Source organism: Chelonoidis abingdonii, chromosome 3 (genome assembly GCF_003597395.2).
Source record: "Chelonoidis abingdonii isolate Lonesome George chromosome 3, CheloAbing_2.0, whole genome shotgun sequence".
Lineage (NCBI taxonomy): Eukaryota > Metazoa > Chordata > Testudines > Testudinidae > Chelonoidis > Chelonoidis abingdonii.
This window is the reverse complement of record NC_133771.1, coordinates 173,425,120-173,448,941: the sequence shown is the minus strand read 5'-3', so window position 1 is coordinate 173,448,941 and position 23,822 is coordinate 173,425,120. Positions and strand designations below refer to the sequence as shown.

General features: G+C 38.3%; 1 protein-coding gene across 2 annotated transcripts in view; it reads right to left on the bottom strand.

Annotated features, from left to right (window-relative positions):
- Window positions 1-2,270: 2,270 nt before the first annotated feature.
- The window catches only part of MARK1 (microtubule affinity regulating kinase 1), a 106,262-nt gene continuing 84,710 nt past the window's right edge, over window positions 2,271-23,822 (bottom strand). Inside the window, exons 14-18 of one of the 2 annotated variants that reach the window (XM_032801401.2) lie at window positions 20,796-20,896; window positions 12,768-12,929; window positions 11,835-12,086; window positions 5,860-5,904; window positions 2,271-2,728 (exon numbers count right to left, since the gene is read on the bottom strand). In XM_032801401.2, the coding sequence (XP_032657292.1) occupies window positions 2,374-2,728; window positions 5,860-5,904; window positions 11,835-12,086; window positions 12,768-12,929; window positions 20,796-20,896 (915 nt within the window). In that variant the 3' untranslated portion in view covers window positions 2,271-2,373. The remainder of the gene's footprint in view (window positions 2,729-5,859; window positions 5,905-11,834; window positions 12,087-12,767; window positions 12,930-20,795; window positions 20,897-23,822) is intronic. The other variant, XM_032801404.2, reaches the window with a different exon arrangement.

Sequence of the window (23,822 nt, the reverse complement as noted above, 5' to 3'; positions counted from 1 at the left end):
TCAATCTGTGGAACTCCTTGTCAGAGGATGCTGTGAAGGCCAAAAGTATAACTGTGTTCAAAGAAATTTTTTTTTAAATAAAGTTCATGAAGTATAGGTCCATCAATGACTATTAGCCAAGGTGGTCAGCGACGAAACCCTGTGCTTTGGTTGTCCCTGTATCTCTAACCGCTAGAAGCTGGGACTGGATGCCAGGGAATGGATCACTCAATAAATTGTCCTGTTCTGTTCACTCTGAAGCATCTGGCATCAGCCACTGTCAGAAGACATGAAACTGGGCTAGATGGACCATTGGTCTGACCCAGTATGGTCGTTCTTATGATTCATGGATAAATTGCACAGAGATCTAAATAATTCCTGAAGCAGACTAGTGGTGAACATATGAAGGAGCTCCTTGGGAAACTAAAAGATTACTTCCAAAAATTGGGATATGGATCTAGATGTGTTCCAGTGACCCAATTCTATGAGATGCAAAGCACCCTGAACCCCCACTCGCACCTTCTAGAAGATGCTCAGCACTTTGATGAGTGGGACCATAAAAATTATGCAGGGACTGATTTTGCACAACACAGAATTTGTAGCCCAAAAGGAACAAATGAAATACATAACTGTAAGAAGAGACCTCTAGGGCTGTTGCATAATAAAAATATCTCCTTGGAATAGATTTTCATTTTGATTAAGGGCAAACAACAAGCACTTTAGTATGAGAACTGTTCAAGTAAGTTTTAATAGAGTGCACCAGTGAAAGTGAATCAAGATGACTTGCATCAAAATTTGTTTGAATAAACACCAGGTAAAAAGGGGCTACAGTTGTTTCTTTCCAAACACCACCCTTTTTCTAAGGCAACAATACACATTCATTTCAGAATATAACTGTTACAGAAAGCTACATCACAGTATAGTACAGCATGTAAAATCCACCTCTGTCAAGAAGCCATTATTGAATGGCACATTAGCTACACTTACAGCCTTCTAATTTAGAGTTACAGAGTTTACCACAGCTTTTAATTTTTTTTTAAAAGTGACAGATTTTCAAAGAACTTTCTATTCTCCACAAGAGTGTGCATATGGGGGGGATATTACAGTAATTACGACATTAAATAACATTGCACAACCAACCTCTATGGTTAATTCAGTACAAAATAACAAGTATTAAAAGGTACCATTACTAGTGGTTTTACATAGTTTATATTACTAATTATGGAAGGCATTTTTTTTTCCATAGGCAAATGCCTAAATTACAAAGCTGCACGTTACAGGCATAATGATGTGGTATAAATACAAGAAATCTAGTAAAATATTAAACACAAACAAGTTACATGGGAACAAATTGTACAACCACATAAGATAAATCAACCATTCTTGTTTAGCAGTAAAGTATCACAAGGAATTGCATGTTGTCTTTGGGGGCAAATATTCCAAAAGCCAGTAAATTCCTGAGGTGGTGGTATTAACTCATACAATTGGTCAACACTTCAAATTATTTTGTGCTATGAAACAGTCCCAACATTAATATATTTCCACATGCTAGAATTTGCAATATATTGAAGGCAGCAAACAAGTGATATTTTACATCATATTATTTAAATGAAATAATTTACTCTGCTCCATTTTGATGCTACATTTTCAAGAGCAGAGTAAGCATTATAATTTGCACACAAAACATTACCTAGAGGTGATTTCTGTTCCCCAGCAGCTCTCAGCTGGCCCAAAGCAAAATAATCTTTTTAAATCTGTAAGTGCCAACACTGTAAACATGTTTGTATTTTTCAGCTAAATACTGTCCAATACCAAGGATAAGAACCAAACATAAGCAGGAACAGTCTTGTATACCACAAAAGCCGATTTATCGACTTCTGGTTCAAATTCACATATGGTTTTTAAATAACTAAAAATGGTCATGCTACAGTTGTGAAAACTATTTTTGTGCATTTTGACTCTGAACACAGTTTTAAAAAATGCATGATAGAAGAATTATTAAAACCACCAAAAATGTAAATAGTGATAGGGAAGAACCTTTTCAACTCAAAGCATCAAACATACACTTTTGTGCAGAAATCTAGACAACTATACAAGATCTGTATTTAAGCAATCATCTTTTTTATTATACAACTATGAACATAAAATGAACAGAATGCTCTATATACTTACCTGTACATGTGAACATAACTTCTTTAGCTACAGTTATTTAGTATAGGTCATACTGAATTTAATTTTACAATTAAGAATAACTATGTATAACCTTATTGCAATAGGGACAATTTCTACATGGGGAGTTTCACAGGCCAATCACACTAGCCGTAACCAGTACATTCAAAACGTAAGTGTAGTTCACGTATGAATTTTCCCTGATCCCATAAATTTAGTTTCTCTTTACAGCTTAAGCTCATTTGCAATTTTGGATGCAATGTTCTTAAATGCAATAGACGTCCCAGATATTCTCTTGAAGCGGACTCCATTGAGTGACAATCGTGGCAATTTGCAGACTTCCATCTCCCATTGAACAAGACTATCCTGTCGTGCATCACCATGAACACAGAAGAGCAAAAACCTCTCTTTTTGTTCATAGTCACAGTTATTAGCATCTAACACTTTTCGAATCTCTCTCATCATATCATTCGGGTCCATGGAGCTAGTGGTCTTCATACTCCATGTGAATCGCAAAGAACGTGGTTTGGAATCTTTGCTATCCTCTTTTTCTCGGTCTTTTGGTTCCCCAGAAGCACTCCTGGAGAGAGAAACATGTTGCATGCTCAAAAGTAAAATCCAGAAAATAGATTTAAGTGCTAGAAGGTAATAAAGTTTAAGAAAATCCTAACAGTAACACAGTACAGCTGTGTTATCCGGCACTTTATCAACTGGAAATCTCTAGAAACTGGCATTTCAGGATGGGGTTAAGGGTGTGGGCTCTGTGAGGGAGTTTGGATGTGGGAGGGAGCTCAGGGCAGAGGGTTGGGGCATGGGAAGTGTCTTGGGATGCCAGATCCAGGTGGCGCTCAAACTGGGAGGCTCTTCGCAAGCGGCAACCTGTCCCTGCTGTTCCTAGGTGGAGGTGTGGCCCTGGGGGGCTCCGTGCATTGTCCCTACCCCATCCTGAGTGCTGGCTCTGCAGCTCACATTGGCCAGGGACTGTGGCCAATGGGAGCTGCGGGGGCGGAACCTGCGGGTGGAGGCAGTGTGCAGAGCCACCTGCCGCTCGCATCCGCCTAGGAGCAGGAGGGACATATTGCCACTTCCAGGAAGCCACCCGAGGTGAGCACTTCCCGGATTTGGCACCCCGAACTCTCTCCTGTGCCCCAACCCCCTGCCCCAAACCCCCTCCTGCACCCAAACTCCCACCCAAAGCCCGTGCCCCAACCCCCAGCCCTGAGCTCCCTCACACACCCAAATTCCCTCCCTCTTAGTTAACTGGAATTTTTGACTTACCGGCTCCCTCCATTCACCCAGTATGCCGGATAACAAAGCTGTATATGCAATGGTAACTACAGAGACACATCCCTTTGCACTGCTGTAGCAGGAGACAGTGGAATCTACATTTTAAAAAGTATCTTTTGATTTCTATTGAGCTCATCATTTGGAGCACAACATACAGCAACAAAAAGGTATTAATTTGTGGGACACATGGTCTGGATGTGTAAACAGCTGTAAAAGCAGCAAAGGAAGGAAACCCACCCTGCATTCTACACAAAAGTTTTTGCTTTCATGCTTGTGCGTGAAGAGAAACTCATTTCCTATATTTACAAATTGGGGAGCATTATGCTCACAATTAACCCAATTTGTTTTTATAGATTCTTCAGGGACTTTTGGCCCCCTCTTTCTCTTCTTTTTTAAAAAGTGACCTTATATTTTGGCAACATCCTATTTTAACTGATGCAGTAGACTTTTATATTACAATTACTCAACTGAGTGGTCAAACAGCTTCTTTGTCTCTCATAACAATACAAAGCCAGAAGACACGTAACAGAATAGTGAGGAAGAGAGAGAAAAATGTCATTTTAGCTGATAAAATTACAGATAAAATCCCAAGTAATTATCTTCTAATGAACACAAAACAGTGGGACTATAAAGCTTCTTTACCCATCAGCTCACTCAGCATAGGTAAGTTTGGAACGCAGTTTTGTAAAATAGTACTCATTTTAAATTTAAGAAGTTCCAGATTCTGCTGTTTCTTTTCCCAGATGCCCAAGAGCTGCTGATCCTACCACCCACTATTGAGGAGGGGGTGTTTCCTTGGCAAGGGCTGTTAAATAAAGAGTGGAGGTCAATTTCAGACCAGATTTTTCTCACCCTCATTTTCCCCATTTCCTCTCTTTGCATCCCTGCTGTTTTCCCTTCATCTCCCACCTCCTGCCCACTTGTACTTCTTGGGCAAGCAACTTAATTCCCAAAACACTACCTCACTCAATCACCCTAAGGCCACCACTGCTGGGCAAGGCCCTCTACGACAGCCGTTACTGGTATTATTTTTACTTAAAATGTGCCAGTTGTTACACAAACACACAGGAGAACAGTCTCTGCCCCTATATTTGAAGTGCTATATTCAACAATGAGGTTCTCCCTCCCCCTCCCCCCCGAAAGATAACCTGCCACTTCATTTAATAAACTTTTCACTATTCAGAGGGAAGAAGAACCACTCTAAATAGCTTTTAAAAAAGTATGCTTTTTAAACAATAAAAAATTGATGGTTTATTTTCATTGCTGCCACCACACCACATCAGTATTAGAAGACGTGGCACAGCAGCACAGTCGAGATTTGGACTCATGTAGCATTTCAGGAAGTGACCTGATGCCCAAAACATACTAGGCTGGAGGATAACCAGGAGGCAGCAGAGAAAGTTAGAGAACAAGAATGAGTGGTGAGATCAGAGCTGAAATCCACTGCTATGATTAATTAAGTTAACAGACTTGACTATACTACAGTGTCAGAAGCACAGCAGCTTAAGGACATAGGGGGAAGAAATGCTGAAACAGGTAATTCAGAAACATACACAGAATATTAGTTATACTAAGGAATGTATATGGTTTAAAGAGCTGCTGCTCTTAAATACAAATGCTTATTAAATGTTCTCTCAGAAATAAGCCATTCTAGAGAATAAGATAATTGCAGTGTGTGTTCATTGTTTATTCATTAGATGCTTCATGAATGTACACGTGCTTTACCAAGCACATTAAAAAGGCAGTCGACATGCTGAGACATGCTAGAAGAGAACATATACTGAAAGGCAAACACACTGAAGAGCATGTTATGGCTTATGTTACAGCTACAGTTTTGTTTGTGTGTGTAGTAGTTGCCACACGAAGTCAGTACTTACAATTACCACCCAACAATATCTGAATACCACTGTTATTTTGAAGTGTAAAGAAACACTGATACCTCAGACATTGCAGGGTGCTCACTGTTGGTGAACAGTGACTTTTAAATATGTGACTATATTAATATTTTTACTGTACATGTACACATTAAGTATTAATCTATATATTCGCTACTTAAACCTATATTATATTAAACAACATTAAACATAAGAAGATGTTTAAAGAAGAGCCCCATGATTTGGTTTAATCTTGTAGCTGGGATTGCTTTCATAGTACTGTGTTAACTTGTCAAGTTTGTTTCTTTACAAAATGTACAACACAAAACACAGTTTTGAACATATATCTACAAGTATTTAAAAATCAAAAAATGAATTTCCAGGGAATTAAGAGGGATGGGCAGGGACCCACAGCAAAACATAACATTTTTTAAAATACATGTTGTTTAGGCACTATTCTATTTTAAATCCTGGTTAAAAATCTTTCAGAAATCACTTAAACTTTTAACACAAAGGACCTAGCAGCGAAGTATTAATTGTGGCTCCTCACCTTGAGGTGTCAGTTCTGCCACTGGCTTCGCCTTCACTTGGATCCCTCAAAACAAAGTTAAGGTTGAGATTCAATGATAAAGACGAAAAATAAAAGTCAAGAGAACCCATATCTATAACAGAGTTAAAGTAATTACTGAGCAAAGATTCAGCATAAAAATGTCATATTTACTAATTTTTGTTAAGTACTATTTTTCACAGCTGCAAGTTTGACTTCCCTTTAGGACACCTCAATTTATTGCAACCCTGATATGTCTTTTTTTTTTTTAAACTCTTGGTAAGTTTAGTGAAAGTTACAGAGTTCTGGCCTACTACAGACTGAAAAATGGCCATATATGATTCCAATAAGTATAGTTATAGCACTTTAGTCAATGAGGACCTGAACCAGAGAGGTGCTATGAGCCCTCAAGTACTACTGAAGCCAAATATAGCCAGCTGCAAGTGGTCAGCTCCTCTCTGGGTCAGGCCCTGGGGCTCGACTCCTGGAAACATTAGGCATCTGCTTAGCTTTAAGCATGGTCACATATTTAGAGCTAAGCATGTGCCCATGAGTTTCTTGGATCAACCCGAGACCCTAATTCAAAAGGTTACATATGCATCTGTTTAACTTTAAGCCAACAAATTATCCCATTGAATTCAACAGCACTACGAATGGGCTTTAAGTTAGGCAGCTGCTTAGGTCCCTTGCTGAACTGGCATCATGATTTGTAAAATAATTACTTAACAATATGCTTTAGTAGCCTCTGGCTGTCTGGGGGAAAAAAAACGTATAATGCATATTATATAAGCCACGGTATCACAATCTGATAAGTGGGTACATTCCCAGTGCTGCAGTACAAGCATTTTAGTAAATATTTTTTAAAAATTATTTAATCCAGCACATAACACCCTTCAAAATTATTCTATATGAACATCTAGTTAACTGACCATCTAGAAAGCATCATTTGGCACAAATTGTTAATACACATTTCAACAAAATGCCTCTACACCCTAAGCAAGATGCATTTTAACTAATGCATAAAAGCATTTACTGTAGAAATATAATATAAATATATATTGTATAAATACCCTACATACTTACCAGAAAAACACATACAACTGCCAGAAATAAAATGAAATAAAAACAATCCTTCTGGACACCTTTGTAAACAATATACATATAAAACTATTGCTCACTAGGGTAACGTTTCATATTATTCAAAGACATTAAGAAATAAATTAACATCAAGACTGAGACAATCCAAACACAGTCAAAACAGTTAATTTAAGATTGGTAGAATACACCTCTACCCTGATATAACGCGACCTGATATAACATGAATTCACATATAACATGGTAAAGCAGCGCTCCAGGGCGTGGGCAGGGCTGTACACTCCAGCAGATCAAAGCAAGTTCAATATAATGCGGTTTCACTTATAATGCAGTAAGATTTTTTTGGCTCCCGAGGACAGCGTTATATCAGGGTAGAGGTGTATAACAAAATATCTTTGAGGCAAGCACCGCCCCCCCGCTCCCCCCCCCAAAAAAATCAATGATCCCAGAGACAGGGAACGTCAAGCTTTTTTTGTTTGATGAAATGATTAACACTACTGGGAAACAATTCTAACCACCTGTTTTTGGAGTGCTCTCTTTTTTTTTTAAAAAAAGGGTTAAAACAGCAAAAAAGTGTCTGAGGTTTGAAATTTAGGACTTGTCATTGACACCAAGACGACACCAGAAGTTAATAATTGGATCTAAAACAAAAACAATCCTTCATCACACATAGAAGTAATTTTTTGTTACAGTTTGATTTAATTAGGAGACAACCCTGTCAGTGTGTCCTATATAAATCTATCATTAATTGCACATGATGAAAAAGTTCAAATCTAAAACTGGCTATAAAAAAAAAAATCACCATTCTTCGCAATGTTACATGCACACCATTTTATTTAATATAGTCTCAGGATGACATTTATAATTACTAACAATTAATGTATCCTCCTGAAATGATTAATTACTTAGTGGAAAATGCACTTCACCCCATTTGGAATTTTGTTGCACAAATGGAATGATAGAGCACTTAGCAGCGGGTTGTAATGTTCAGAAAGGGAACAAAAAACCCGAAAATGTTTCCATTATATATATATGCTCCTAATGCCATTAATGTAGGTTCAAAGTTCTGTATCCCCAAGTCTGGAAGAAATTCTGGCAAAGGTAGATAATACATCTTATTTAGATAATTAACCACACATTGTCAGCATCTTAGATTAATCTTATTTTAAGAGGATCAGACTGATTTTTATTCTGAACCTATCATGCTATTTAATTCCATCTCCTCCTTCACATTTTGTTCATGAGATCAGCGTGTACGTTGCAAGAAACTATTCTTACATTAAAATGGCAATTTTCACTTATGAATGGATTTAAAACTAGAAAGCATATCTGTGGAATTTAATATAGGATATTATGACTCTCCAAAGAAAGCAAAGATCTATGGGATTTAATTCTGTTGTGGAATTGACAGTTGTGCAGTAGAGTGCTATTTGTAACCTCTGTAACTTGCCTACTAGTTCCTGAAAACTGTAGATAAATCCCTGCAGTGGTTTCAAACAAAAATCAATTGATCAGCTACTGCCAGACATAAGTGAAATGTGAAAATTAAATTTTCTTGTAAGAAAGCTTTTAAAGGCAATCACGTAAACAATCACTTAAGATCAAATAATTTATCTATATATCTTCTGTTTTTCTATGGCATCCATCATGGTTATATGTAAACATTGATGTGTTTCCTTGACTTTCAGATTCTTTATGAACTGCTTAAAAATAAGTTTAAATGAAAGAAAAAAGGTTACTTAATGTTCACACAAATAAGAATTCCCAGATGCTAGCAGTTAGCGTACACTTTTACATGTCATTTTTACTGTCCTCAGTGAGAAACTAGAATTCTCTACAATAACCTGTGAATAGGGAAAACACTGATTTTGTTTGAATAGAGAAAGTTCTCTATGATTAATAATCTTGCTATTGTAGGAATGGGCTTTGTAATTAATTACATCTATATCACTTGATTACAATTAATCTTGAAAATGTAGATGTTCTCTGTAATGTTACATGATAATTTGTTTAATGAGAGCACATCAATTTTGCACATGGAGATACTAAATTTTTCATGTATAGATCAAACTACCCTTTCAGTTGCTCAAATCAAACCCCATTTTTATTTTTTTTTCTCATAGTGATATAAATAGGAAAACACTGTAGTTACTGCATGAAATGTGTGACTATTCTGTTTAAGGCTGTTGATTAATCACAGTTAGATCAGGCGATTACCTCAAAACATTAAATTGCAATTAAAGTTAATTGTGATTAACTACACTGTTAAACAACATAATACGAATTGAAATGTATTAAATATTTTTGGATGTTTTTCTACATTTTCAAATGTACTGATTTCTATTACAACACAGAATACAAAGTGTATAGTGCTCACTTTATATCTTTTATTACAAATATTTGCATTGTAAAAATGATTAACAAAAATAGTATTTTTCAATTCACCTCATAAAAGTACAGTAGGGCAATCTCTTAGCGTGAAAGTGTAATTTACAAAAGTAGATGTTTTTTGGTTATATTGTAACTGAACTCAAAAACAAAACAATGTAAAACTTTAGAGCCTACAAGTCCACTCAGTCCTACTTCTTGTTCAGCCAATCATTAAGAGAAACAAGTTTGTTTACATTTACGGGAGGTATCGCTGCCTGCTTCTCATTTACAATATCACCTGAAAGTGAACAGGCATTTGCATGGCACTTTTGTAGTCAGTGTTGCAAGGCATTTATGTGCCAGATAACACTCTGTGCCTTTTCATGCTTTGACCACCATTCTAGAGGACATACATCCATGCTGATGATGCTCGTCAAAAAAATAACGTGTTAATTAAATTTGTGACTGAACTCCTTGGGGGATAATTGTATGTCTCCTGTTCTGTTTTACCCGCATTCTGCCATATATTTTATGTTACAGCAGTCTTGGATGACGCCTCAGCATATGTTCGTTTTAAGAACACTTCCACAGCAGATTTGACAAAACGCAAAGATACCAATGTGAAATTTCTAAAAATAGTTACAGAACTTGACCGAAGGTTTAAGAATCTGAAGTGCTGTCCAAGATCTGAGAGGGATGAGGTGTAAAGTATGCTTTCAGAAGTCTTAGAAGAGCAACACTCCAATGTGGAAACTACAGAACCCGAACCCCAAAAAGAATATCAACCTTCTGCTGGTGGCATCTGACTCTGCTTTGGATTGTTATTGAGCAGAACCAGTCACCAGCATGGACACATGTCCTCTGGAGTAGTGGTTGAAGCATGAAGTGACACATGACTCTTTAGTGCATCTGACATATGAATTTTTGTGACGCCGGCTACAACAGTGCCATGTGAATGCCTGTTCTCACTTTCAGGTGATATTGTAAGCAAAAAGTGGGCAGTGTTATCTCCTGCAAATTTTAATCAAACTTGTTTGTCTGAGCAATTGGCTGAACAAGAAATAGGACTGAATGGACTTGTAGGCTCTAAAGTTTTACATTGTGTGACAGGGCAAGGCCAGATGGCTATAGAAAAGTAGTGGGAGACAGATATATTAGCCCCAGGTTAAACAAATCCCTGGTACCAGGATAAGTAAAATGGTAGCTGCTCCAGGTCAATTAAGATACCTGGGGCCAATTAAGATCTTTCCAGAGGCAGTGGAGATTGCTAGGTTGATTGGGACACCTGAAGCCAATCAGGGGCGGGCTGAAACTAGTTAAAAAACCTCTCACAGTTAGTCAGGTGGGTGCACATGCAAGGAGCTGGGAGCAAGAGGTGCAAGGAGCTGAGAGTGAGGGGGTGTGCTGCTGGAGGACTTAGGAGTACAAGTGTTATCAGAAACCAGGAGGAAGGTCCTCTGGTGAGGATAAAGAAGTTGTTTGGAGGAGGCCATGGGGAAGTAGCCCAGTGAGTTGTAGCTGTCATGCAGCTGTTACAGGAAGCACTATAGACAGCTGCAATCCACAGGGCCCTGGGCTGGAACCCAGAGTAAAGGGTGGGCCCGGGTTCCCCCCCGAAACCTCCCAACTCCTGATCAGACACAGAAGGAGTTGACCCAGACTGTGGGTTCCACCAGGGGGAAAGATCTCTGAGGCAAGCAAATCCGTCAATAAGCGCAAGATACACCAAGGTAGGTCACAACTGTTTTACTTTTGAACGCAGTTTTTTTGGGGTTTTTTTTGGTACACAATTCTACATTTGAGAGTTCAACTTTCATGATAGAGACTGTACTCCAGTACTTCTGTTAGGTGAACTGAAAAATTTCTATTTCTTTTGTTTTTTTACAGTGAAAATACTTGTAAATAAAATATATATATATAAGTGAGCATTGCACACTTTGTATTCTGTCAAGTATCAGAGGGGTAGCCATGTCAGTCTGGATCTGTAAAAAGTAACAATAAATCCTGTGGCACCTTAAGACTAACAGATGTATTAGAGCATAAGCTTTCGTAGATGAATACCCACTTCGTCAGACACATGACAAATTTTCAAATATATTGATTTCAATTACAACATGTATTCTGTGTTGTAACTGAAATCAATATATTTGAAAATCTAGAAAACATCCAAAAATATTTAAATGGTATTCTATGATGGTTTAATCGTGCAATTTAAATGTTTTAATCTCTTGATAGCCCTAATTTTCATTCTTTTAAGATAAAGAAGCAAGAGAATGGCTGGCCAAATCTGGATCGATATAATACAGAGAAAAGCAAAGCAAGGTGGGTTCTGAAAGGGCAAAACAAAGCAAAAAGATAATCCTGTTCTAATTAAGTTTACATTTATGCTAGATTGTCATATTGGCAATCCTCTAAAAGAATTAGAAAAATAAATCTCATTTATTATCTGAGAAGAAGTGAAAACTATCCAGGAAATAAAGCAAACACAAAATTCACAGAAGTCTGGTACTAACCTGCGAACAAACTTGGAAGTTATCTTGCTAATAATACCAGTAGAAGTGCCCCTTCTAGCGTGTGCAAATGCACCAGTTTCATGTGAAGGTGAGGCAGGTGGTCCATTGTAAGTGGCATTACGCCGCTCCCGTAGCTGCTCACCATGGAAAGTGCTTCGACTTGAACTCCCGCGAGGAAAGCGGGTTCGGTCTGGAGTAGTCGTGCTAATACTATGAGCTGACGGGGACGCAGCAGGCACTCTCTGAGTTGCACTGCCGGGAAAACAGAAGAACGCTTAACACAAGACAACCTCCCATATATCTAAATAAAAGTAACATTTGGGAGACTGTTCATGCCTCCTATGGAAAAAAAATGCTGACTGATTTCAAACTCTGATACACACAAGTCAGGTGGTCTGAGCTGAAATCTTTCCAGCATTCTCCTTGAGGAACACAGTTCAAAAAAAGCCACATACACCCCCCACCCTCCAAATATATATATGATATTGTGATACCGGTTTTAAGCTCTTGACACTGAACGAGGACATTGTATAGTTCTCTTTCTGACACCAATAGGCGCAAAGTAATCTTCAGTGCTAACAGGTATAAAATGTATAATTCAGTTTAAATGCATCAGCATATATATTCTATGGATTGAGTCTGCATCAGATAAACATGTAGCTATTGCTGTTTTCCAGGAATTATCTGATGACTGAGATCTAGTTCAGAGACATGTTTATTGTGTGATATGAGCAAAATATGATGTGTCCTAGACAAAACTGAATCTAAACCATATGTAGCACTGTTACTCGAATGAATTTTAAAACTATACTGGAGTACTGTATGACGTAATACATTAAGACTATATACACTATATTAATATAATTTATGTTAATAGTTTGTACAAAAGTTTGAAGATGTAAAACACTATGCAAACGCGAAGTATTATATTACCTTGGTCGATAAGCTTCAGTGCCATCTTTGATGGTTGGTAGCGTAACTTTTATAGGATGACCAGAAGCAGACATAGATTTCTGGTGTCGAGGTCGTGTTGATACAGCAGAAGCAACAGCAGAGCCTGCAGAAGATGTGCTACTCGCAGACATTTCTGTTAGGCTTTTATCACAAGAAAGGAAGGAGGGCCACAACAATAAGAAAACACACATTAGATGTGCTTAAAAGTCAATTCCAACAAACAGAAAAGTTCATGTCAAACCCTGAAACTAGATAAAAACTCTGCAATAAAATTTAAAAAAAAAAGAACAACAAAAAAAACAACAACAGACTTACAATGATTAGTCCCAAAAATATTATTCTTGGTAAAAATACACATTTTTATAATCAGTTTTCATGGAAAAAAAATCTCATTCAAGGATACTGCAGGATGGCTTTTTATTGCGTACATTCATATAGATAAGACTATTTTCCTTTAAATATACAAGAAGCTAAACAATAACTTTTTTTTTCAGTAAGATTGCCAGCATATTTTCCATTATAACTTTGCCTAATTTTAATTGTTTGGGCTTAAATTTTCCATGATAGGTATCTGCCTCAGCCTGATTTTTTTGTGGGGAAAACTTCAGCCAAAATAGTTTGGTTGTTTCTCAGAATGACACTAGGGAAAAATACCATCTCTACTTTAGAAACAGTCTGCCACCACTTGAAAAAAAAAAAAAAAAAATTAAAAAAAAATTAAAACTTTAGTGCTCTCACGCTTTCCAGCAGGGACTTGAAATTAGTCAGAGATGTGCCTTCTACAGTTCTTGTGAAAATCTGCCCAAATTTGGCCAAGTTAATAGCCTTTGAAATATCTCAGTTCATATACAGTCATTAGAGACTTGTTAAAGTTTAGCATCTGAAATCTCCAAAGATAGTATGTGATCATGTAATTAAAGACTATATCATAATACATGTGTACAGAGGGGCCAAATTAAGGCTGAACAGACAACCTTAATTGTGGCACTGTCCAACTTTTCAGAGCTTGATGTTGCATCTTATATGGTCTTTTAATGCAGTTTTTCTTCAGTATCTCTGTCTCTCACATACACAATATTTCCATCAGAAGTTAATCATCCTCAGAATGTGCCCCATGCATCACATTACTGCCTCAACCTTGCATCTCTGGAGCCATAGGCTCAAATAGTTATTGTATTTTTAGTCACTAGTGGACATTTGTCCACCTGTCAAAGTGATCACACAATTTTTCATAATTCATAGCCTCTGCTTAATTTATCACAGGACTGAAATAAGCAAAACCTCTGCAAGTTAGGACTGGAGTACGGGATATTGGGCAGAGGTGTACGGAGAAGTACTGTACTGCCTACTACAGTTACTAAAGATAACTAACTTCAGGATTGACTCACTTTCATGCACCCAATTGAAACACCAAATACTGTGGCAAACCCAGGACAAATAGCTACCAAAGGAGGGGCAGTAATTAGTCCCAGAGGGGTTAAGAGGCTTCTCCCCATCTATTGAGGACAGAGAGCCATGGAGAAATAAGGTTCAGCTGGAACAGGGGTTACCAGGGAACTAATTAGGTCCAGCTGACCCCAATTGCTGGAGACCTTTTTAAACCTTCCCTGGCAGGGAAGTTTGGGATGGAGGCAGGCAGCAGGTCTGAACCCCCTTGCCTATGATGAAGCAGGGAGAGAAGTTGCCAGCGAGTAAGTGCAGCAAGACTCTGAACTCTTCCAGCAAAGAAGACTGCACTCTGTCCCCAGAAGGGGAGAAAACCAGCGCAAGAGACTGACTGAGGAAAGGATCAGCCAAACCTTGCGCGACCTGGAAGAACTTTGCTTTGCCCAAGTCTGTGTCCTTGAGGCAAAAAGGGACTGAGCCAGCTGAGGAGAAGCAGGTACTTTGCCAGAATACAAACTGAACATCAAATATGTGTAGCTAATAATTGCTATTTCCCTAAATCAACCACTTCTTACGAGCACTGACAATCTACATTAACAGTTAATAAATACTCACTTTTTATATTGCAGGTTCCTAAATTAATGGATGGTAACCAACACATAAAAAGACTCTGATTTTAACAAAAGCACAAGTATTTTAGCTTTTGGATCAGATAATTTCTCCTGCAAAGAAGCTCATAGGAGTAGAATGCAGTAAGTTAAAAACACCATTGAGTTCTCGAAGTTTTTAGGAAATCTCCCTGTAGTGGGGCAGCTCCCCCACTCCAGCAGAAAAAGGGAGAAGGTTGCTGCTAAGCTGGGCCCCGCCCCAATCAGGTCACAGCTGACCTGTATAGAAAGGCTGTGAGCCAGAGGCCCAAGAGGAGTTTCTTTCCAGGCTAGGGGAGAGCAGGGCCTGGCTACCTGCAGAAAGGGTACTGGGAGTGAAGCAGGGCTTGGGAGAGCCAGAGGAGCCAGGGAGCTCCAGACTGGCAACTCCCCAGGCTATAGGGCCTGGTCCAAGGCCCATAGTCGTACTGGGAGGCAGAGGAAGGCAGCAGGTCTGAACCCCCTTGCCTATGATGAGTGGCTTTTACACTGCAGTCTGCCTCAGGGAGTGGGGGTTTGGTGATAACTGGCAGTAGCCCAGACTGAGGCAAGGTGAGGATTAGAGGATTGGGGGTTTCCCAGAGTGGAGACCCATAGGAACTGGTGGAGGTATTGCCAGGGGACAACCCCAGGGTAAACTCTTTTGGGGAAAGCTCCATGGAACATCAGCAGAGGGATTCCTTGGAAGGGCAAAAGGGTAATTGTACAAAGGAAGCACCCTTGTGCATACTTGGAGAGTGGCAGGGCCGGCTCTAGCTTTTTTGCTGCCCCAAGCGGTGAAGAGAAGGGGAAAAAAAAGTTGTGATCAGCAAAACTTCGGCGGCTGCTCTCCCGCGCCGCTTCATTCTTCAGCAGCAATTTGGCGGCCGGTCCTTCCCCCCGAGAGGGACCGAGGGACCCACTGCCAGATTGCTGCTGAAGACCTGGATGTGCCACCCCCTTCCATGGGCCGCCCCAAGCACCAGCTTGCTGCGCTGGTGCCTGGAGCCGGCCCTGGAGAGTGGGGATCTTATGAGTCTCTCTCTACTGGCATAAACCGAGTGGATAGTCCAGGCTTAGTCCTCAATAAATATAACTGAGGAAACTAAATTATAAAATGTGGGGGCGGGGGGAAGGGGAGGTTAGACACTTCAGAGGTGGAATATACTGATGTACGATCACTAATCAAGCATGCTGATTCAAAAACTTAAAATATTAAGTAAATCCTTCTCCAATTATTTTGAATTGTAGAAAAAAGAGCAATGAGTCAAGGTGATCTAGAGAAAATCAACTACTGTCAAACTCACACAGCAAATATTTAGCAAGTGGAGACTTCCCAATTTCTATATTTTCCCCAGATTTAAATTTCTGTATTTAAGTATTTTAACAATATTGTGTCCCTTCTTGCTGCCTCTGAGTTTGAATGTTTCACACTGATGTAGTGCATATTCTGCAATATAGCAAACAATTATTCCCAAGAAAATGAAGATAGCTACTGCATTTAGAAGTACACCGCTACCTCGATATAATGCTCTTTTTGGGAGCCAAAAAAACCTTACTGTTTTATAGGTGAAGCCACATTATACCAAACTTTTTTGATCCACCGGAGTGCACAGCCCTGCCCCTCCCGGAGCACTGCTTTACCGCATTATATCAGAATGCGTGTTATATCGAGGTAGAGGTGTAATTTACTTCAATTTGTTTGCTTGCTAAGTTTGACAGTGTTACATATTTGCTATTAAATACCTTCACAGTGATCAATCTTCCAAAAAGAGATCAAATGTTAAACACAGCTTGGAATTCTGACAGATGTGGAAGAAAGCTGACTACTTAAATACTTTGCTTATTCAAAAAAAGGTGATGACAATAACACTTTAAAAGCTAGTTAAGATAGATTGCAACAAGTGCTATTTATGGACTCACTATTTCACAGATAACCAAAGGACTAGTGGACTCAGTACGGAGTAGTAGAGAAAACTTAGTTCTCTAGTCCCTGTTGTACTTTGATAATTACAACCATGTCACCAATACTACTCCACAAGCTTATTGTTTAGTAATTTTTACTACATAAATGGGTTTCTTCCATGCTTTGAGATCTAGACCCTATACAAATTATACAGGCTCCAACTGCTCAAGAAAGACTTCCAGTAAAAAAAAAAGCTGTTCTTTGACAGAAAATAAAGATTTGAGGGAAAGTGTTTGCTTTTTGCAGAAAATTTAGAATTGTCATAAGAAAAAAAATACCTAAATATTGCCTTGATGGTGATATAATTAGACCAAGGAGCCTGGTTTGTAGAGAAGGGGAATTTAAGGCACCCATATTACAACTTCAGTGAGGTAATGCAACAGCATTTCAAAACTGAAATGTTTCTGTATTTGGACAAAATTGGTTGGTATTCAAATTTCCACTAAAAATCAAAATTTTCTACAGTAAGAAGAAACATTTTTGACTACTTCTAATTAAATTTTCCAAATGTCAACTATTTAGCTGTGTTACATAAAAGAAATAAAAGTTAAATCCACCCGAAAGCAGAAATGAAAATTGCAAGACATAAGTAGTCTTATGATGTTTACCATATTTTGGATTTGAATTTTGGGGTATTTCTAAGGCAACTATTACAATGTTGTCTAAGTGCTCTACAAATTACTTCAACCTTCTTGCTATACAATGCTTTACTGTAACCCTTAACCACCACAAAGTAATACATTAGTTCTTTAAAAGAACCCATTTTCACTATGGAAAGCATACGACAATAAGGCAGAAAGCACTGTAGTTTTAAGAGGCATTCTATTGCTTGAAAAATACCAAGGCATCAGAACTCCAGGAGATGAAGTCCCTGTAGGAAAATTTTACAACTTAAGAAAAAATATTTGAATATACAAATTTTCAAATGAGCTTTGAAACTGAAAAAAAGCTCTAAGACCTATAAAAGCAAGCCAGGGGGAGATACTTCTCAGACAGTAGTCTAATATCACACTCAGGGTTTCAAAGTTTTCACATGAACCCTACAAGAACCCATGTCCTGTCCCATGAGGCCACAGTACTTAAAATGATGACACTGTACATTCAACAAGAGAACATTCTTTCCTGAACTTCCTTGAACAGATAGTGGTGGTTTTGCCCTTAGGACAGCTGTGGCATCACACCATTCCTTTTTTTCCTTTTTCTTTTTTTTTAAATTAGAGAAATAAGTTTCCTTTACTTCTCTTCCATACATCATTCATAGCTGTTCAATTAAACATGCCCCTTCATGATATATTCATGCATGGGAATCTGTGCTAGTGCTTTAGTGCCTTCTGTACAATAAGCAGACTGAAGCAGCAGCAGCAGGACTTCACTGAATTGTCTGTCAGTCACATTGAAGAGCACAAGGAGTCACTGATAAAACTCTATTTATGTGCACCTAATGTAACTTATAATGTTTCCTCAAAAATTTAGGCTCAGGGGTATCTCTGGATGGAGAACTATGGTGTTATGAATTTTGTAAACCAAATTCAAGTTGTCAAAACTGAACTACTACTTTGTGTCCAAGAATATTTAGACCCTTCACGTAAAATGTTTAGCTTCAAAAAGCATGAATGAAATCCATCAAAAATGCAGTAGAAACAATAGTCCCAAAGCTAAATTACACCAGAATAGAAATTGTTATAATAATGTGTTGTAGAAAAGCCAAAAAACAAAACACACGAAAGGTGAGAGGAAAAAAATCTTGTTCAGCCACAGTTTCAAAATGCAGTTTCTGAAGAAACCAAGCACATGACAAAAAACCAGCCTTCTCTTAAAAAGAAAATCACAGAAAGTGAATAATAAACTGTAAAAAAGTAAGTCACCCAGGGTGGTCTGCCTACCAAACGGATTCCCTGTACAGGGAAGTAATGTGGATGCTGGGGAAGCAAACACTCCCAGTGGCAAACTTGCTGCACTTGGAGGTGGGGAAGCCAAGAGAGAATTGATTCAAGTAGTTTGAGAAGTTACTTCTGAAATCGTTCCTGCAGCACTACAAGGCTTACAAGATAATGGGTCACCCAGATCCAGGATATTTGAATGAACAGACAGCAGGACACGAGAGCAATGCAGCTGGCAGGGACAAGTGTGACCATAGCTGTGAGAGTTCTATAAATTATGTGCAATTTCAGGAGCAGGGGGGGCTGTCACCAATATGGCCCGGTATGGAGGAACAGTTGCTGCAGTATACGGTGCTGCTAGCGACTGAGCAACTGACATTATCAACCATTTCCACTCATCTGTTGGCCCTTACGTTTGTCAATATGCTGAATAGTTACCAAGATCCTTATAGCAGGTTTTTATTTGGAGGTTTCTAGCAGGGTGGTCTCAAAGCACTGGCTGTAGGGAGGATACACATTGTCCCATCACTGTTAATACACTTAGGGATCTGGTGCAGATCCTAGAGCCCATGCATCAATTTGGACAAGAGGCAGCCTCATTCAGGGCAGCATTTCTGGTAGCATTTCTGCGACTTTTAGGATCAGCGAACTAATACCTGGGTCCTGCAACAACTCTTGTAGAAGAGCTCTGGCATTAAGGGATATACACGGGGAGGGGGAGTCTGGGATTTTACCTTTGAAAAGGTCAAAAATGGATCAAAGAGACCAACGTAAATCCACTATCTATTCAAAATCATGGGCAATTAAGAATAATAAATTGTAAAAAATAATAAGTTGCCTATGTACTGTACTGTATATAGTTAAAACTATTTAAAAGAAAACATCAATATTTTGTGCAGTCAGAAAGTTATGATCTATTAGATATTTTAAACTTAAAACTATTTTACCCGATTTTTAACTACCACCTCAGTTCTAATATGCAGCAAAGAAGCCCATCAGTAACCAAAATATAATTCTTACCATGGAAATAATGGCTGTCTAGTCCTCTATAGATTCAGATGGAAATGTGGATCAACTGGTTACACTATTATACCCCAAGAGTTCAAAAATGTATTTCTAACCCATTCTTCTGGGTTGCTGTGTTAACTATATAGTAGTGTTAAAATGTTCTAAGTGTCAAAACAATATTTTTTAAAAAATCACTTCCCCCCCCCCCGCCACTTTCATACGTTACATGGTCCTTTATATATGAAAATTAACAACCCTATCCTTTGGGAATTCAGAGAAAAATACTGCTTGTGCAGTAAAACTAATCGTTATGAAACTTCCAACACTATTGATACCATAAGAGTGGATAATGGAAACATAGTTAGTTTACTGGCTTTACTATGATGGGGCTTTTTTACTCTTTACAACTTTACGGTTGCAGTACTCATACCCATGTAGGTAAGTGTTTAAAAATACAGAATTTGTATGCTCCTTCAAACCAATCTCCATATAAATTTTATAGATATACTTTGCACTTAAGTCAGACACTGCAAATTACAACTTCTATTTTGTGAATTTTTTTAAGCTAAAGGTAATTTTAATGGTCTGTGTCCATTAATGTGCAAGATGTTGTTAAAAAAATAATTTAATACACAGTAATCACCCCTAACTACCAAATACAGTAAAAGGGCAGAGTCAGTTACAGAAATATTTGGGACAAATGAGATAAGCAAGACTCATAAAGCTCTTTTATGCCAATTAAATAGTTACATCTTACACACACACACACAGCTATACTGTAAAAAAGAGCCATCCTCTGGATCATCCAGAATATTTTATGTCTGAATTGTTTTGTCTATTTCGATTGCAAACTCTTCCGTCTTTCTCTTGTACTCTTTGTACAATGATGGAGGCAACTCCTGACAATATTATTGCATGGAGATGGTTAAAGGCAGAATCACAGTATTTGTCTAATTTTGTCATAATCTAATTGTGACGAATATTCAGGCACAAACTTTTCTGCAAGACAAAACAAACGTGTAAAGTTTATCTTGCTCCACACCACAGCATTTTTCATAAGCATATTGGCTAAATGTTTGTTTTAACTCCTGTGTCATACCTCAGCATAACCTTCAGATTTTTGGCTAAGCCAACTGAGTACCTGTTATCTTTTCCATTCTGTATTGCAGAATAGTGATCTGAAGAGCGCTCACAAACATAAGTGTTCCTTCTGGTCATTCCACCAACAGGATATATGTTGTTCTAGGAGGAGAATAAAAATGAGCGAAAACAGATACAGTTAATTAACACAGACACATTTTAAATGAAGTTATCCAGAAAAACACAAATCAGCATATAAGAATATTTGATTTAAAAATGTGGCATCTAAATTCCAGACCAGTGGTTTTCAACCTTTTTGTCATTTGCAGATCCCTAAAAGATTTTGAATGGTGGTATGGTTCCCTTTGGAAATCTTAGGCATAGTCTGTGGACCCCCACAGGTCCACAGACGACAGGTTGAAAACCACTGTTCTAGACTCCGTGAGAGAAGACCTTAAATGTACAGAACAACTTAATTAAACCTGTTGACAAAGTACTTATTCGAGCATCTATCCATTTCTAATGTTCCCATCACCATGCTGTGTAGGCTCCACTGAAATTCACTGAATAAAAGCAAGGAAAGTGTAGTTAAGGGGAAAACTGGCTTTATTAACATCCAATTTCTGCACACAGTAAAGAAGTCCTATAGGCCCTGATCATCCAGTGCAACTGGGACACCCACACAGAAGTCATACTGAAGTCAACAGGACTCCATGCAAGTTTAAGGGCTTCCCTGTGTAGATTTAGTTGCCCTCAGCACTTCAATCCTACAATTTGTTGTCCTTTGTTGATGATAACAAATCTTTCAATCTGCACTGCAGTATTCAATGTCAGTATTCAGCTGAAGTCAGGCATTAACAAGAACTAAGGAGGCTTTTGTCCTCACCCACCATAGTGACAGGTGCCAAATAAATGTGTAATATTAATAGTAAGAAAAAAATTCTCTTTTTTTTTTTTGCTAGTTAGATGTGCTTCCCCTACCTAAAATCTATTTTTAAAACGTTTCTGACAGCTAATTATCTCTTTAGAGCCAATTACAGCAAACAAATTTCAAGTAAATTTCTCTTATAAAGTGTTTTGGAAAATATACTACACTAATACAGATCATTATATTTCAGCATGGCCAATTAAAACACTCCACAATCTATGTAAATGCAAGAAAGCATGTGGAATAGGCTGTGGTCATAAGACAGACAGTTACTTCAGCAAGGACAAGGCACACGAACACTTGGATCCAAACTTTCATCCATTCTAAAATTACAAAAAATCTTTTGTACACGATGGGAAATTTGGGATAGCTGCTGTGAATTTTAAATACGTGTATAGTAGAATCAGAGTCGTAGAACTGGAAGGGACCTTGAGAGGTCTTCTAGCCCAGTCCCCTGCACTCAGGGCAGGACTAAGTATTATGACCATCCATGACAGGTATTTGTCCAACCTGCTCTTAAAAATCTTCAAGTACTACTGTTATGCTTATGTGTCCATATGTTAAAGGCACAAAAACAGGCATTTGTGTACAGTGCCCTGGCATGCATAGTTTTTACAGCCAAGAAGAGGTTCTTCTTTCTTGAAAGTTTCATAGGTTTTGCTTATTCTTTTAAAAATGCTTTCAGGCTTACATATTTTTTACTCTTTTAATGATACATTTGAAGTGTGCTTTTTTCCCCCCCCTCCAAATTTACAAACAAGGGGGCCTTTGGACCCAGATAATCCTGAAGTATAGATTGTTGTACAGGAGTTTACATTTTCAAGTGAATGGTTTTTGATGCTCTTTTAAAAGTAAGCTGAGGCTGCTCTTGAAAGAAACTGAAGTTATGCTGTTTTGAATACAGTACATCCATCTCCTTTATCCCCCCCCCTCACACTATAGAACAAAAACTCCAAAGAATTACTGAGTAATCTTTACGGTTTCCTCATCTAATGTTATTTTATAATATAGATTAACCAACTGCAACACTTGGTTTTAAACTAAACTGTTACATAATGGGAATCAATGTGTGTAAGGGACAATAAACATTTTCTAACAAATCTAGTCTTTCCCACCACCATGTTAGCTTTAAAATATGATTCAAAATAATTTTTTTTCACCCCACCCCTCTTTGGCAAATTAAAGTTAAATTATTTACCAACAAGTTATATAGAAAGAGGGAAATTATGAAGGAAATGGTTGTTCAACCTTAACTGTAATATCAGATGCCACTACATCTTAATCTCGCTCATGAAACCTCTTTCACAAGTGCTCTAAAATAGTAACAGATTTACAATGAACAATCACTGTCCTGCTTATTAGCAAGTAAATCAATTTCTCACTCTACCACTAAGATACTTCATTTAATTAGTTCACTGTAAGCAAATGTTTTTGACATATCAGCTTACAACACACATCAGCATAATCAGTTTTTGAGAAAACATGGAAGATTTACAATCCAGTGAAATCTAATCTCACAGGACAAAAAGTTCCAGTACGTATTCCACACAGCCACCACTTCAAGTCCCCCCAGGGAGAGATTTGTAAACAAAATGAAGGGTTAAAAGCAGTTGTGTGACGTATTGCAGACACTGTCTGTGAGAGAAAGGAATCCTTATAATTTAGCAGATTTAAAAGTTGATTTTATCTGAAGACAGAATTCCTTTAGCAGCGGCATGGATTCCATGGAATCCAACATGGAGGTCACAGCGTACTAAATCCCAACGGAAAAAGCAAATTCTTACAGTCTATCACATGGATACTTTTTGCCTGACCGCACTGTACAAACACTACTATCTTGATACTTAACCAGTTTTTGTCTTCTCTTGAAAAAGATAGCACAGGTTTGATTCGCGTTACAAAAAAGACGGTTACTCACCTTTGTAACTGTTCTTCGAGATGTGTTGCTCATATCCATTCCAGTTAGGTGTGTGTGCGCTGCGTGCACGTTCGTCGGAGAAACTTTTACCCTAGCAACGCTCGGTGGGCCGGCAGGTCGCCCCCTGGAGTGGCGCCGGTATGGCGCCTATTATATACCCCTGCCGGCCCGCCCGCTCCTCAGTTCCTTCTTGCCGGCTAGACCGGCTCTCGACAGCGGGGAAGGAGGGCGGTGTGGAATGG